Source organism: Notechis scutatus, chromosome Z (genome assembly GCF_049901735.1).
Source record: "Notechis scutatus isolate UNSWTSFEM ecotype Mainland chromosome Z, rNotScu1.2, whole genome shotgun sequence".
In the NCBI taxonomy this organism is placed as follows: domain Eukaryota; kingdom Metazoa; phylum Chordata; class Lepidosauria; order Squamata; family Elapidae; genus Notechis; species Notechis scutatus.
In genome coordinates, this window is record NC_142025.1 from 55,628,750 (window position 1) to 55,645,516 (window position 16,767).

At 35.1% G+C, this 16,767-nt stretch overlaps 1 protein-coding gene across 2 annotated transcripts in view; it reads right to left on the bottom strand.

Annotated features, from left to right (window-relative positions):
- The window catches only part of CPNE4 (copine 4), a 140,591-nt gene that overhangs the window by 5,147 nt on the left and 118,677 nt on the right, over positions 1–16,767 (bottom strand). The window contains exons 9-12 of one of the 2 annotated variants that reach the window (XM_087947769.1): positions 12,417–12,550; positions 4,037–4,091; positions 1,655–1,706; positions 303–436 (exon numbers count right to left, since the gene is read on the bottom strand). In XM_087947769.1, coding sequence (XP_087803895.1) covers positions 303–436; positions 1,655–1,706; positions 4,037–4,091; positions 12,417–12,550 — 375 coding nt within the window. Of the gene's footprint in view, positions 1–302; positions 437–1,654; positions 1,707–4,024; positions 4,092–12,416; positions 12,551–16,767 lie in introns of both variants that reach the window. The other variant, XM_087947768.1, reaches the window with a different exon arrangement.

Below are 16,767 nucleotides of genomic sequence, written 5' to 3' on the forward strand. Positions count from 1 at the left end.
CAACACTGCATTCTAACCATTGTGCCACCATGGCTCTTAAAAACTTAACTTAGGTTTTTTATACATTTTTGGAAATGGATACTCTTATGACCATTTCCACAATGAAAGCCATCACGAATAAAAAACATTGAATGGGTCCAATTGAAAGAGTGAGGGAAATTATCTGCTTTTATGTTTGTACTGTCCAAATGCTGAAGCATCAAAAATGGCTTAAAGTATGTTAATGTGGATCTAAACTAATATTTTCTGCTCTCAGAAGGAATGGTTTCATAAAGTAGTTTGTTGTCTTCCATGATCCTTACCGATGCCTCCTTGGTGTTTGTTTCTTCTGATGCTGATTTAGCCACCTTTTGGATGATGGGAGCAATGTTGGTTGGTCCATAAAGCTGAAGTTTTGGGAGGCAATTCTGATATGCTTCCACAACCCCTTGAATCCCTTGTATAAAATGACAAGATGGAATAAAAAATTGGGATGAAGGCAAGGACTGAGCAAATTCCTTGGGAAGGAGGACATGACTCCAAGTTTTCCTCCTAGTGAAGTTGTTTTAAACAATTAATGTAATCTTATTCATTAAAGTGATCAGTTAGACAGCCTATTTAATCTTCCCAGCCATGATTCTGAAATAGTTGAAAGAAAGCGACTCTCCCCACTGATCCCCATTTATATGACATGTAATATATAATTCATGAACTAGCTCTTTTCCTTGCTGTCAGCATTCAACTGTACATTTTATAGATATTAACCATTACAAATATTAGAAGCTTTTGCAAATATGATTATTTTACATGCCATAGAAGCCTTTGCTAATAATGTGAGCAACAGAAAAATCTTATAATTTTTGAAGTTTATAGAGATTAATTATTAAATGGAAATTACCTGATACATTTTGTTTTCTCTGACTGTCCTTAGTACTTTTGAACTAAGCCATTATATGGCTTGCTAAAGACCTGCATTTTATCAAGAAATTTGAAAACAAAATCTTGGAATAAGAACTAGATCTTGAATAAGAAAGACTTGTCATGGATCATTGCTATTGCTGCTGCTATTGACACCATCATTCTTCTCAAAGAGAGCTATATATAAAAATCATCTTCTTTTAGAAACACAATCTAGTAAAGCAATCAATTATAAACAATTTTCCATAAACTAAATAATTAAACTGAAGGTCAACAACAAATTAAAACAAGAGTTTAGCAACAAACTTATTCTAAGGTCAACTATTAATTTACAAATTATTGAATTTCTATTCTCATTTAATAGTTCTATGTAATTTTTTCTGGCTTCTTTGAATGGTTCACATTTAAGAATATGAAAACAACACCTATAAAGGAATTTGTCTTAATACTGAGTTCAATTATTGAAGGTCCAATCACCTACAGTTCTGCAGGGAGATATCATTCCCAGCTATACCTGAAGTGCTGGACATTGATCCTGGGAAATTCTGTGTGAAGTGCATTACATTTAACACTTCTCATATCACCCTTTCACTGAGTATGAGCTCTAAGAAGCAAGCGTACAAAGGACACTGAATATGAAATCAGTACTGTACAGATACGTACACTGAAATAAACAGTTTGGGCTTAACAATTGATGAAAAATACAGTAAACAGCAGAGCTGCATTAATTTGCTTGCTGAGAAAAAAAGCTGGTTACCTGCACATTCTGGATTATCTTCATTAAAGTTGATTGCAAAATCATGAGATACCTGCGAATAAAGCCAACCCCACCCACCCCACCCAAGAATTAGATTCATTTTTGCTCTAAAAATAATTCTTGTTTCTCATTGGCAAGTGGAGAATTCAAATTAATTTTCTTTTAGAGATCAATACCAAATGCTTTCCAAATAATTATTTATTGAGTGGCTTCAAAGTTGCAGATTTTGTGTGGTGCATTAAGGAAGAGCATTTACACAAGTCAAGAATATTTTCTAAAGTAGAAGAAACAAGAGTGGAAAACGTTCAGTGAATTCATATCAAAATATGAACTTACCTAATTTTGTATTTACCAACCATTATATGATTCAAAATTTAATTACATTCAAATTTGCAGTTCTTCAAATTCTGCACTACAGTTTCTAATAATAGTAATATTAAAGTCTGTAAATTATAGAAAAGTATTTATGTACATATTGCAAAAAAACTACATATACCCATGAAAATAATGCACAAGCATTTTATTGGGGAAACTACTTGAAGAATGTTTATAATACCAAAGAAACTATTTTGCTACAAACTTGAATTAATGTTTATAAAACCATCCTTACAGCCAAATTTTCAGTAACTGCAAACAATAATCTCCAAAATTAATCTCTTTAGATTGAATTGACCCATCCATTAATTTCAATGTAGGAGAAGTTGCTCTTGATTTAGTGAAGTGAAGGAGAACCATGGTCTAGAATTGTACTGTTCAATGATGCTGTTCATGTAATAGTGTCTTTCTGAAAGCAAGCTGTTATATAATTTGGAAAATTGTTTGAAACAGAATTTTTCTGAAGAGCATAATTAGATAGGCCATTTTTATTCCTTGCTGTTTTAAGTGATATTAAACTTTTTTTACATATGATATGTTTGTTTTTTATTATACTAATCACAGGAAATCTTTGGTGGTTATGTAATAATGAATGAATAAATAATTTCTTTCCTGTTGTTTTAATTTAGGCTAGGTCAAACCATAAGCTACATTAACAGGCCAATAAATATTTATACCCCAGAAAGTAGAATGGTCTTCTAAACAGTCATTAAAGAAATGCACCTTTCTTATCTAATGTTATATAGGTTAGTAGTGCAAGGACCCTTGAGGGCCACAATGTCATCACAGGGGTTCCACAAAAACTCAAAGAATTTAAATCTTAAGTCTTGGGGAGTGTGACCATGGTCCGTAAACATAACATATATTAAAAGTGGTCTGTGGTAAAGAAAAGGTTGAGAACCACTGGTACAGGTAATTTAAATACTTTAATACAGAGGTATATAATGTGATGGATTAGTTTATATTATCATATAGCTAAGACATGTTCTCTGGTGTTGATGAAGGGAGTCATGAAGCCTTTAAGACAACAGGTAGAAAAGCACGTTAATCCCAGCGATGAAAAGGTATTAGAAAAAGATTGATTTTCCTATATTGCCTGAGGAATAAAAGAGAAGGAAGATATAGAAAGTTCTATTACTATAGCTTATCTCAATAAAATACAGTTGTAGTCTTCCTATGGAGTCATTTCTCTCATCTGGCCTATTTTGTAGGGCTAACTGTTTATGAGATCACTAATCTGTCTTTATTTCATTCACAAGATTCTTTTCAATTAAAAGTTAATGGAAGATGACATATTGCAAAGCAACATCTTTCTGTAATCTGACTTCTGGGCTGATATAATAAAATAAAATAATAATAATCGGTATTCACTAATTTATTTGAAGCATGTGGGATATGATACAGAACTTCGAGAGTTCTGAATGGGTGGTTGGAACAATACATGTTATCCTCCTCCCAAACATATTCAGTTATTCACGGTTATATATATTTTTCAGCCATTTATATCCACTTGCCCCAAAGATTGTCTGTATGGGGTCCTGTTAATTTTGCTTAATATGGCCTCCATCTTCCTTTTCATCCCTGCTCATTCCGTAGTTACAAAATATGGTCATATTTGTTCAGAGATCTTAACAAAACAAAATTCTTCTCAAAAGTTATTTTAATTCCAGCCCTCAAAGCTCTGATAACCATCCAAAATATCAACTGCTAAAAATAAAACTGGTCACAACAGGAGCAGAAATTGAGTGGTATGAGAAACTTTCTCATGTGGAAAGTTTTAAAGTCCTTACAGTTATCTTCATTGGTTTGAAATTCAGAATTATGCATAACACGAAGCTATTTGAGTGGAGAGCCCCCAAGCTGTAAATGATGCAGATGAATCTAAAATTGCTTCTGCCTTGCCTCTTTATTCCCTCCTGCCATTCACATCATTGCTTCCCTCTCCAGTAACTTACACATTATGCTAGAGACATCAAGAAAATGAGGAAGCTTCACCTGTTCACCTACTTTATAGTCGGGAGGTATCCTGGCTCCAAAGCCATACACTGGGAACATTTTATCACTGAAATTAAGATAGACAATGATTGTTGATCTTTGTTATACTGATCTCATTTCATTTTTCCTCCTCCACCAAATTCATAAATAAATTACAAGGCAGAAAAAAGTTATGAAAGAGAAAGGACCCACTACATAGCAATTACATAGGTTTCACCTACCTCAGCTTGCAAATATAAATTTTCCTATATGAGATAGCTAGGTTCCTGCCTCTCCTTTGATAACTAGTAAGCCATTATGGCAATTAGGGTCTATTCTGTTAAATAAAACAAACAAACAAATAGGCCTTTGAACTGAACTTGACTTCTGCTGATTGCACCTGGATTTTCTAGAAGTTTTATGGAAATAATTGGCTATTGCCTTCTTGAGTTTTCTTTACTTCCCACTGCATTTAGCAATCTTAGAATTCCCAGTCATTTCCAATACTAATAGAGGCTTTTCATGTCAATTGACTGGATGTCATTTAAGAACGTACCCTTCAAGCTAAGTAATTTGTCTGAAGTATTTGAAAGCATAAATATTTGGCCTGCAAGCTTGCATTTGATGATATAATTCTGCTGAATTTGATTAATTTGCAGTTTATTTCAAAAAAAAATTCACTTCCAAGTATGTATTAAATTGAAACCATAATATTTTTAATAAAATAAGTTTGTACAACTGCTTCTCTTCACCATTTAATAACATCAAAAGATTTTGTATGTGTATACATGCTATTCTATTCTATTATATATTGACAGTAAGTCTTGGGAATCTGTGCTAGCATCTTGTAATTAGCCTTTATATCTATAATGATATCCATATCTGTATCCATGTTTACCTCTATCTGTATCAAAAAGTGAACTGACAATTAATTTTATGCTAATTATCCTACTGTTACTACTTCTTGAATAAATGCTGATTTTTAAAAGTTGTCAGTGCTATAAGAAGCTCTTAATACCTGGCTTTCCCCCCAGGAATGAGATGGGGTATTGTGCTCATTCTGTTTATTTTGGTTGTCTTATATGCAGTAATGTTTTAGGATTTTTGTTTGTTTTTATTTTTTTGAAGCTATTGTCATATTAGTTTTTATCTTGCGTGCTGCTCTGAATTGCATGTGATTAGGCAGCTATATAAATTGAGTGATAGATTAAATATACATATGTCAAGTATAGAGGTTGATTTCTCAATTTTACATAATTTCTATGTTCAAGAAGCCCTAAAAACCTAAAGTAAGATGACATAATTGCTGCAAGATAAGATTATTTTAAAATAAATATTGCTTTTTTAAAAAAGAAATTAAAATATAAGCACCTACTTTAATCACTGTTAATTAAATTGTTAGTTTTGTCTTAAAAAATAAAACAAATTGCTGCTTGGGAAGCTGAAGTTGCTGACTAGCAGGAAATGTGTGCTTATAATTGAGCATTAACTATGTGAAAATAGAAAACACAAATGTGCTATCTACAAAAGGAGTAATTAATGAACATGAGGAGCCCTAACAGAAATGTTTAAAAGGTGTTTCCTAATGAATTAACCAACAAATACTATACCCATAAATTTATCTGGTTAGCAGTAACAGTAGCACTGCTGACAAAGGAATGCCTACCTCCCCTACTTATTAAATGAGTCTCAAATGTGCAGCCTAACCACAAAATACATTATCAACACATTTTTATTCATGAATATACTGTAAAGCAAGGAATAATTGCGGGATTCAAAATAAGAAACAGTGTAGCTGCAGCCCCCTAAAATGGTAAACCAGGATTCAATATCTGCATTTACTTGTTATTTATGAACACAGACAACCTGAATGTCCTTAACTATATTGATTGCCCATGTTTTGTGATATATATATATATATATATATATATATATATATATATATATATATATATATATATATATATATATATATATATATATATATATATATATATATATATATATATATGCTTTTAAAGTTGTAGCAACGTTTCGGCAGAATCTTATCTGCCATCATCAGGCTTCTGTATAGTGTTTGTCTGTGAACACTATACAGACGAACACAGCAGAACACTATACAGAAGCCTGATGATGGCAGATGAGATTCTGCGAAACATTGCTACAACTTTAAAAGCACAACTATAATGACGTGGGGAAAATACCCGAACAAAGTTGAATACTATACATATAAATACCCACGAAAACTTAAGAAAACAAACAAATATATATATATATATATGTGTGTGTGTGTGTGTGTGTGTGTGTGTGTGTGTGTGTATATATTCTGAGGTTCTCGCGGGTATTTGTATGTGGATCTTTGGTTATTCGGGTTTTCTCCAGCGTAAGATTGGAAGTATCTGAGGCAACGTTTCGATGAAGTCTCATTCATCATCTTCAGGCTTCTGTCTTCAGCTCTGTGCTTCTCAGAGTGATGTGAGCTTGCAGCTGCTTCTTCCTTTTAACTGCTATTGGGGGTGTGACTTGATTGGGTGGGGGCTTGGCTGTGTTCTGATTGGGTGGGGGTTTGGCTCTTCCCTGGTCCAACACCTCAAAGCCACAGGACATGAGATTGACTTTAAAAATACCAGAACTATCGCCAAAACCGAACACTTCAACAACAGAATAATCAGAGAAGCCATAGAGATAGAAAAACGCCCACACAGCATGAATAAAAGAGATGACACCTCCCGCTTACCAGCCATTTGGAAACCCGCCCTCATGAACAGACGAGTACCTAACATGATGAATGACACCAGACCCACACCCACGAGGGCCACACAAGATGCCACCACCACACTTCCACGTAAAAAGCAGACTCACACCCACACAGAAGAAGAGACATGACCACAGACCAGAAGCCGCACTGCAGCTGCATCACTACCCACTTCAAACCCCTCTGAGCCATACATGAAGCGAACTGACCCCCACCATGAAGATGCAGCACGACCACGAACTCGAAGCCAAACAGCAAGATCACAGCTCACCAGCTCAAATCCCCCAGTAACTAAGACCAACCTGAGCACAACCAAGCCCCCACCTGAACAGAACACACCTCCAGCCAATCAGAACATGGCCAACCCCGCAACCAATCAGAACACAGCCAAACCCCCAACCAATGAGAACACACCCCCACCCAATCAGAACACAGCCAAGCCCCCACCCAATCAAGTCACACCCCACTAGCAGTTAAAAGGAAGAAGCAGCTGCAAGCTCACATCACTCTGAGAAGCACAGAGCTGAAGACAGAAGCCTGAAGATGATGAATGAGACTTCATCGAAACGTTGCCTAGATACTTCCAATCTTATGCGGGAGAAAACCCGAATAACCAAAGATCCATATATATATTTGTTTTCTGAGGTTCTCGCGGGTATTTGTATGTGGATCTTTGGTTATTCGGGTTTCTCCCGCGTAAGATTGGAAGTATCTGAGCAGCGTTTCGATGAAGTCTCATTCATCATCTTCAGCCTTCTGTCTTCAGCTCTGTGCTTCTCATCACTCTGAGAAGCACAGAGCTGAGACAGAAGCCTGAAGATGATGAATGAGACTTCATCAAGCGTTGCCTAGATACTTCCAATCTTACTGCGAGAAAACCCGAATAACCAAAGATCCATATATATATATATATATATATATATATATATATATATATATATATATATATATATATATATATTCTTAAGTTTTAATGGTACTTACATGTATGGTGTTCGGCTTGGTTCGGGTATTTTCCCACGTCATTGTAGTTCTTTTAAAGTTGTAGCAACCCCAAAATATAAAATATAAAATATATATAAAATAGCACCCCAAAAAATCCCCACAGAATCCATCATATGTGCAGTAGAATCCAGTCTAACTAAATTAAATACAGATGAAGCTAATAAAATAAGACACCAAGTTACCAATATCCTATGCACAAGCAAGCCACCCAAAAGCAACTTACAGAAAAATGAAATTAAAGCACTACAAACCCTGAAAAGAGATAGCAGCATAATCATCCTCCCAGCAGACAAAGGAAATGCCACTGTAGTAATGGACAGAAAAGACTACGAAACAAAATTGACAGACCTACTCCAAGACTCCACACATACAAACCCATAAACACAGACCCAACCACATATCTGGAAAAATTAACCAAGAAGAAAATTATAACCAGCCACATAAGCAAAGAGATCCAACACACGATCATACCCAGAGAGAAATCTTCCAGATGCCCCAAACTATACGGCCTCCCAAAAATACACAAAGAATGCATACCTCTCAGACCCATAGTCAGCTCCAGAGGAGCACCACTACAAAACCTAGCTAAACACCTAGCAAAAGAGCTACAGCCCCATGCTGAAACAGCAGCTTCTCATGTACAAAACTCATACCACTTCTTGGAAATGATCAAAGATCTACACGTGGAGCAAGAAGATCTGCTTGTAAGTTTTGACGTGGTTTCCCTATTCACTCAAGTCCCGATAAAAGAGACCCTTGAAATCATCAAAAATAAATACCAACCAGCTAAACACCTCATGGAACGAACAGAACACTGCTTAACCAACACATATTTCATATGCAAAGGACAAAGATACAAACAAATAGAAGAAGCCCCCATGGGATCACCACTGTCACCTGTCATTGCTAACCTGTTCATGGAAGAATTCGAATCCAGAGCCCTGGCCAATGCCATCCTCAAACCCAAACTATGGTTAAGATACATCGATGACACATTCGTGATTTGGCCCCATGGACAAGAAAACCTAAACAATTTCCTAACACACCTAAACAGCGCACACCCCAAAATCAAGTTCACGATGGAAACAGAAACAAATAAACAACTACCATTCCTAGATGTACTAATCTACAAAAAAACAGATGGCACACTAGGACACACCATATACCAGAAGAAAACACACACCAACCGCTACCTCAACGCCCAATCCCACCACCACCCAGCACAGATAAACTCCGTGGCTAAAACACTAATTACCAGAACCAAACGCCTGGCAGACAAGACACACATTAAGACTGAACTACGCACCCTGACTAAAGTACTGACAGCCAACGGCTTCCACAAAAGCAAAATCACCAGCTTGATCCACAAAAACACATTGAAACATAATAGAGACCCAGAAGATGAACAGACCTATGGAACAGCTGTCCTGCCCTACATAAGAGGTACTACAGACAAAATTAGTAAGGTACTACACAGACATCACATCAGGACTGCCTTCAAAACAGACAGAAAAATAGCAGCCATCCTTAGCAACCCCAAAGATAAAATTGACCTGGAAAACCAAGGCATATACTGAAGTCCCCTGTGCATCATGCCCGGCCACATACATTGGACAGACCAATAGAAGAATAAGTACCCGCCTGGATGAACACAAAAATGCAGTCAAAAAGCTGGAACACACTTCCTCACTAGTCCAACACATGGAAGCCACAGGTCATAGCATCAACTTCAATGGCACCAAAACTCTGGCCACTATGGAAAACCCTAGCCACAGAGTCATCAGAGAAGCCATAGAGATTGAAAAAAGACCAGAAAGCATGAATAGAAGAGATGATTCCACCAGGCTGTCAATCATTTGGAAGCCTGCACTCACAAACAAAAAATCTCCACACCACAAGCCAGGCAAACACCTGGGCACAAACAGATCCCCCTGATACCTCCAGCTCAAACACACCCCAACCAGGCACCCAGATGAAACCCAGCTTCCTAACTAATGATAGCCGTCCATTTACCCGAAGCCAAGCTGCACTAAAGGCCTCCATTAAAGTAACACAATGCTGCCAGCCAATCAAGATACAAAAAGAGCCAAAAACAGACAGAAGATATCAGAGACACCCATCAAGCAGAACACAGCAAACTCCGAGACCAATAAACACAGACCAAGACTCCCAACCAATCAGGATGAAGAAAAAACCATTCTGGCACAGCAATAGGCTGCCCCAAATTTAAATCTGAAACCACTGTAAAAGTCTGACCCACAGGCGGACACAATACAGAAGCCTGATGATGGCAGATGAGATTCTGCTGAAACGTTGCTACAACTTTAAAAGAACAACTACAATGACGTGGGAAAATACCCGAACCAAGCCGAATACCATATATATACATATACATGTCAGCATATAAAATGCTTATGAATATCCAGAAACTTCACAGTAGATAAGAAAATTGGTAAACATGTGTTAGAAGGCCAATAGTCTATTAATACAAGTTGGTTGTTTGCATTTTGGTCCTCCTAATCACCAGGATAATAAATATCAAACCCCAACAATCATCATGTGCGAAAATCCATCTAAAACCAAGTAAGGCCTTCACTTTACTAGAAAGCATTCAGTCTCCAAAAGTAGAAGCTGAAATTGAATAGCAGTCATGGCTCTTTTAAGATATCACAGGTGTTGTTCCTTTAAGGCTGCCACTTGCTCCAAAGCATCTGTTGACAAATGAACCTGCAGTGCTGCATAGCCTTAATAAATATTAATTAAAATCCCAGTTCTGTTATATTATGGTAGAAGAGCACAGAATGGTCTAAAGCAGGGATTCAACACAGGTATAATAAATGGTAAAGCTATGCAGCCTTTCAGATTTAAGGACAAAAGGTACTTTGCAACATTCTTGGCATAAATACGTCCTCTATCTGCAATTCTTTCAGGAACCTGTACTTTCCCTCAGACTGGAAAACATACATGCTGATGCATACGTATACAATTATTTTATCATAACTTGGGACATTTGAAAAGAAGGAAAAAGTATATTTTTAAATATTAACAGAACAACTTCAACAGGTTTCCAAGTGGAAATTCATCCATGTACATCAGTCACATTATTACATCAGTGTTTATGACTGATGTAATTTGCATTACCTACAGACTTCATGACCGTAGCTTATTAATTGTAGCTTATTCATGTTACTGAATATTTTTCTCAAGTCTAGCTCAGACCACCTAGATTTTAGATCACTTACTCTATACATTAAAGGTAATATGTTTTTTTTAGCTCTTGAAAGTTACCAATGTGCTCAGTCACAATAAAATTATGACAAATCATGTTGTAATCCATTTTGAAAGCAAATGTAGAAAAATTAGAGGCTAGCAATAGTTTCTTGGTTCATATAAATGATCTATGAGCCATGGATTTGTTATCTTTGCCATAAATTATGTAATTTGGAATGAAAGGCAAGATAGACAGTACCTAGGATTAGGTCAAATTGTAAATTAAAATAACAAGTTGCAAAAAAAGGGAAACATAATGATTCCCAGGAATGTACATTGTCATGAGAAAATTGAAAATTTCAGGTACCCTTCTGTGCTCATCCTGACTCATTCTAGTAATCTTACACTTTGTTGAATGGATTCTAAATTGGAGAACTTATCTATTGATTAAATAGGCAGTTCCAACAACTATATTAAGATGTATCATTTTGTGGACAAAGGGTTGAGTGTTGGCCCTTGATTATAATAAATTCTTATCAATGACTTTGCCTGCCACATATGTAATTGTTCCCACTCTGGAGATTTTATTTTAATTTTTAGAAGTTTCATTTATGCTACTCCAGCAGTATTGTATTTAATTCAAGTCCTTCACATCTTTGAAAGGCAGCATCATTATGATGCAAATAGCAATGCCTTGAAGTAGCTAATTACATGGAAGACACCAGAAAATGCCTCAAGAGTAAACCAGAAGCAGTAACAGTTGTCAGCACTGACAATCTGGTATTTCTATCTGTTATGCACATACATGCTACTTCATGACAGACATTATAATATATTTCAAGTGAACAGAAGAAATGTTACTACTTTACAGAGAAGACAGTTAAATCAAATCACAGTATTAAACATCACAGATTTACCCAATAAATAACATGCAATTTTACTTCATCACTATATAGCACTTGCAAATCAAGTGTTTAATAAAAAGTCTTGGAACAGCCAATATTAAAGGCTTAGAATTTTTTTAATCCTTAGTTTGACTTACTTATCAATAATTATTTGAGTCATAATTCAAAATAAGGCTCAAATGAGTATTATACCAGATCAGACATGTATGTACGTTTTATATTTTACTTTTCCTATAGTAATGGAAGCTGTGGGAGCTATTTGAAAATATGCATGTCCAAGTTTAAAGAAATAGTTGGTGTTCAGAATCTAAACTTCTAAACAATATTTATGAAGTTGTAGGGATTTCTAATGAAGATATCACTACTTGTAATATTTATCAAAACTGTATGTACTTTAGTGCAATTATACCGTAATGCTTGTTGTTTTTAGCAATAGAATTAGTATTGCTATACAACTATCAATATCTAACTATCAGCTTTATAAGTTTACTTGACAGATATTTAGAAACTATTCTAAAATAACATGATAATTTTTAACCTGTCATAGTCCTGGCAGATTTCCCCAACAGCAACTAGTGCCTTCAAGTATTCATTTGGTTGATATGGATGTATATAGTGGAGAGAACAGCTGTTCCGAGGATCACCGTTGGAGGCTGTAAAATCTATAGCCACCTAGAAAATAAAACCAAAAAGAGTCATAAACATCTTACTATGCTTGTATCTATATAGGTAGTCCTCAATTTACAACAGTTCATTTAGTGACAGCTTGATGTTATAATGGAATTGAAAAAGTGACTTATGACCATTTTTCACACTTGTGACTGTTGCAGCATCCCTATGGTCATATAATCAAAATTCAGACACTTGGCAACTAATATTTATGATAGTTGCAGTGTCCTGGAGTCGTGTGACCACTTTTCATGACTTTCTGATAAGCAAAGTCAAGGGAAGTTAGACTCACTTAATATCTGTGCTACTATCATAACAAACTGCAGTGATTCACTTAACAGCTGTGGCAAGAAAGGTCATAAAGTGAGGAAAATCACATAACAGCTGTCTTGCTTAACAACATAAATTTGGGGCTAAATTGTGGTTGTAGGTTTGAGAACTACCTGTACTTCATGGCATCATCTCCTATCACAATCAATGTCAAAATCTGGAAATTGAAAATGTGAAACAAGAGTTTATCGTGCAATACATCTATTTTCTGCTACATTCCCTCACCAACTATTGGTTATGAAACCAATTTCTTTATAATGTGCTGTATTTAGCAAAACTGAACATATTATAGAATATATTATTTCTTACATTATGGATTATTTCTTATATTATAGATATGTATATTTTATCCAGCCTTTCTAGTAAAATACCTAGGCAGCTTGCAGGAAAAAAAAGAAACCCATCAACCAAACAAAAAATGATTCATAATATAACAACCGTTAAAACCAACACACATTTAAAGTAGCGATAGCTAAAAGCAAAGTAACTGAGACGATATAAAAAACAGAAATCATGGTCTTTTCATCCTCATTAAGTGCTTTTCAGTTAGACAGATCATAATATGTCTATATTAAATTTAATGTTTCAGATTTTCTTTTCACTCTAGGTTATGCTGTAAAACTCTTTGGCCATGAAATAACATAATCAATATTGTGTAAAATCCCGAACAGAACAAATGTGAAAATGATCTTTATGCCACCATAGTTCCCAATGGAGAGGTAGAAATCCTAAATAAACAAACAAATAAAGAAAGAAATTTTATGTGTTAGATTTATATTTCAGCTTTCCTCCAAAAGTTCAAAGATATGCATATATCAATTTTACCTAACAACTGAGCTTGCAAAAAGTTATTTTTAATCCATCTCTTTGCTGCCATTTAATGGACATTTGGAGGTTTGCTGCCCACAGATGCCAGCTTTACTTTCCAGATGTTTTGTGAGAAAACAAACTTGTATAAGAAAGTGTTTGTGGCGGGGGATGGTTTTAGAGATTTGATGAATATTTATATAACATTACTATTTGTTATTATTAGGAGATGAACTTAGGTATATAAAAAACTACCCCAAAACACTGCCCTTTTGCATATACTGTTCTTAGATATTTTGATGGACCTCTAAGTACAGGATGCATTTGGACTCATGCTCAGATTAAGTTTATAGACACAGATCTATTAATATAAAAGTTCTTGTGTGTATATCTATCTATCTATCTATCTATCTATCTATCTATCTATCTATCTATCTATCTATCTATCTTTGGTTATTCGGGTTTCTCCCGCGTAAGATTGGAAGTATCTAGGCAATGTTTCGATGAAGTCTCATTCATCATCTTCAGGCTTCTGTCTTCAGCTCTGTGCTTCTCAGAGTGATGTGAGCTTGCAGCTGCTTCTTCCTTTAACTGCTAGTGGGGTGTGACTTGATTGGGTGGGGGCTTGGCTGTGTTCTGATTGGGTGGGGTGTGTTCTCATTGGTTGGGGGTTTGGATGTGTGTTCTGATTGGTTGGGGGTTGGCCATGTTCTGATTGGCTGGAGGTGTGTTCTGTTCAGGTGGGGGCTTGGTTGTGCTCAGGTTGGTCTTAGTTACTGGGGGATGAGAACACACCCAATGAGAACACACCCCCACCCAATCAGAACACAGCCAAGCCCCAACCCAATCAAGTCACACCCCCACTAGCAGTTAAAAGGAAGAAGCAGCTGCAAGCTCACATCACTCTGAGAAGCACAGAGCTGAAGACAGAAGCCTGAAGATGATGAATGAGACTTCATCGAAACGTTGCCTAGATACTTCCAATCTTACGCGGGAGAAAACCCGAATAACCAAAGATCCACATACAAATACCCGTGACAACCTCAGAATATATATATATATATATATATATATATATATATATATATATATATATATATATATATATATATATGTATGTATGTATGTATGTATGTATGTATGTATGTATGTATGTATGTATGTATAATATATATATATAATAATTTCGAATTAAATATTTTACATCATTATATTTTATATGCTTTGTATTTTACAAAGTGAAATACAAAATGAAATACAAAATGAAAACTATGCATACTTTGAGTATTGGTCCATACACAGTATAATGCGTTGTACAATTGGATTAAACTGTTAATCAAAATACTAAATCACTTGAAAATTTATCATTCTTGTTTCTTGCCTCTCTCGTTTATATTTGATCCTAGATATCTAAAAGGCATACCTGAATTATAGGGAAAATCTTACAGGGTCTTTGATGCAATCTGGAATATTCATCCTTTCTCCCAGGATAAGTTTTAATTTTGTTCACAGTCAAAGACCAAAGAGGAAGAAAATATATAGTAATAATCATCATCATAAGGAATAAAAAGGAAGATTGGAAAAAATGATCTAATATGGTTGAAATTTTCCATATGACCCTCTAAATTAAAAGCTAAGGCAAAAAAAAATACCTCCTTCTCACACTGCTGGAAGGTATATTAAAAAGAAGTGAGGCAAAGTTTAAATATTAGATAGAAAAAACTAATTAGTCTGGTTCAAGAAATCCAAGCAGAACTATCTTCAACCAGGTAGGTTGTCACTGAGAAACCAATTGAAAAAGAGAGGGGGGAAATTATTGGGGCCAGGAAAGGAGTTAAATTACATGATCTCTATTGAACAAAGTCAAAGAGGACTTTTACAGAAGGCCAAGAAGCATTGGAACCCTTAGCATAATTTAAGACATGTCTGATATTTTCCAAGCAACGTGCAAGTACATTTTAAAATAATGTATTCCAATACAATTGCATTTATTTGTTTTACTATTTTAAACAAACTTATGACAGTAGAACAAATAAAATGCAATCTTTTCCATTACACTCATTTGTTTGATTATAAGACTGAAGCACTGAGAGCTTAATCAAATAACTCACTCTCAGGTGCTGTAACTAGAATAAGAACATGGCAAAATAAAATATTTTCCACTGTATATATACATTTAAACTCCAAGCATGTCAGATTGTCATGTTCATGTTAGATTTTCATGTTCACGTTCTCAATACTTAATCATTACTTTGATTATTATAAAACTAATCTCTGGTATTAGACTTTGCATCTCCAAATTATAAGCTAATTAACAGCTAGAAGGAGAAGGAGAAGGCAAACTCAAACTACAATAATAGTAGTAATAATGATGCAGATTATAAAACTGGCTGCAAAATATTCAATATCACTACATGGTATATAGATCGTGATATGTTATAGTTTTATAATACAACTATACTTATACAACATGGAGAAAAATCATAATCTAAGTTCCAGGAATGTCTCTCTGGAACAAAATTCTGCTACTGAAAAGATTTACTTTTTTACCATTGTACTTCTTGCCTATGCTATGGCACACAATTGCTATCTTTTCCCTAAAACTTCATATTTTTGAAGTTACAAATAGCATAGAGTGTGGGTTTTGGATTGTTATTGGAATCAATTTCAGGACAACTATTATTCCGGTACAAAAGGAACATGCTACATCTATTAGTTAGATACATCTATTAGATAGATATAATACATTGAAACTACTCTATTTCCACTGGAATTATTATTATTCAATATTTAGGCAGTTTCTTTTGTACCTGGGATGACACTGATAATAAGGATCAGGGTATTTTCTATTATGGTATTTAGTTTCCAATTTTGTTGTACATGGTAACTTTGCAAGACCTGTTTCTGGCAAATCTGAGGATAATAAGGTGGCTTTAATAGAATTTTCCTGAATCATTTCTTTATTAGGCTTTATGCATTTTTCATCTGTTTCCCCCCCGCACCATGTAAAACTAATGTTTAATTGCTTTGAGGGTGGCTCTATATCATAACTTTTAAAATCTTGTATGCTCCCAGTTGATAAA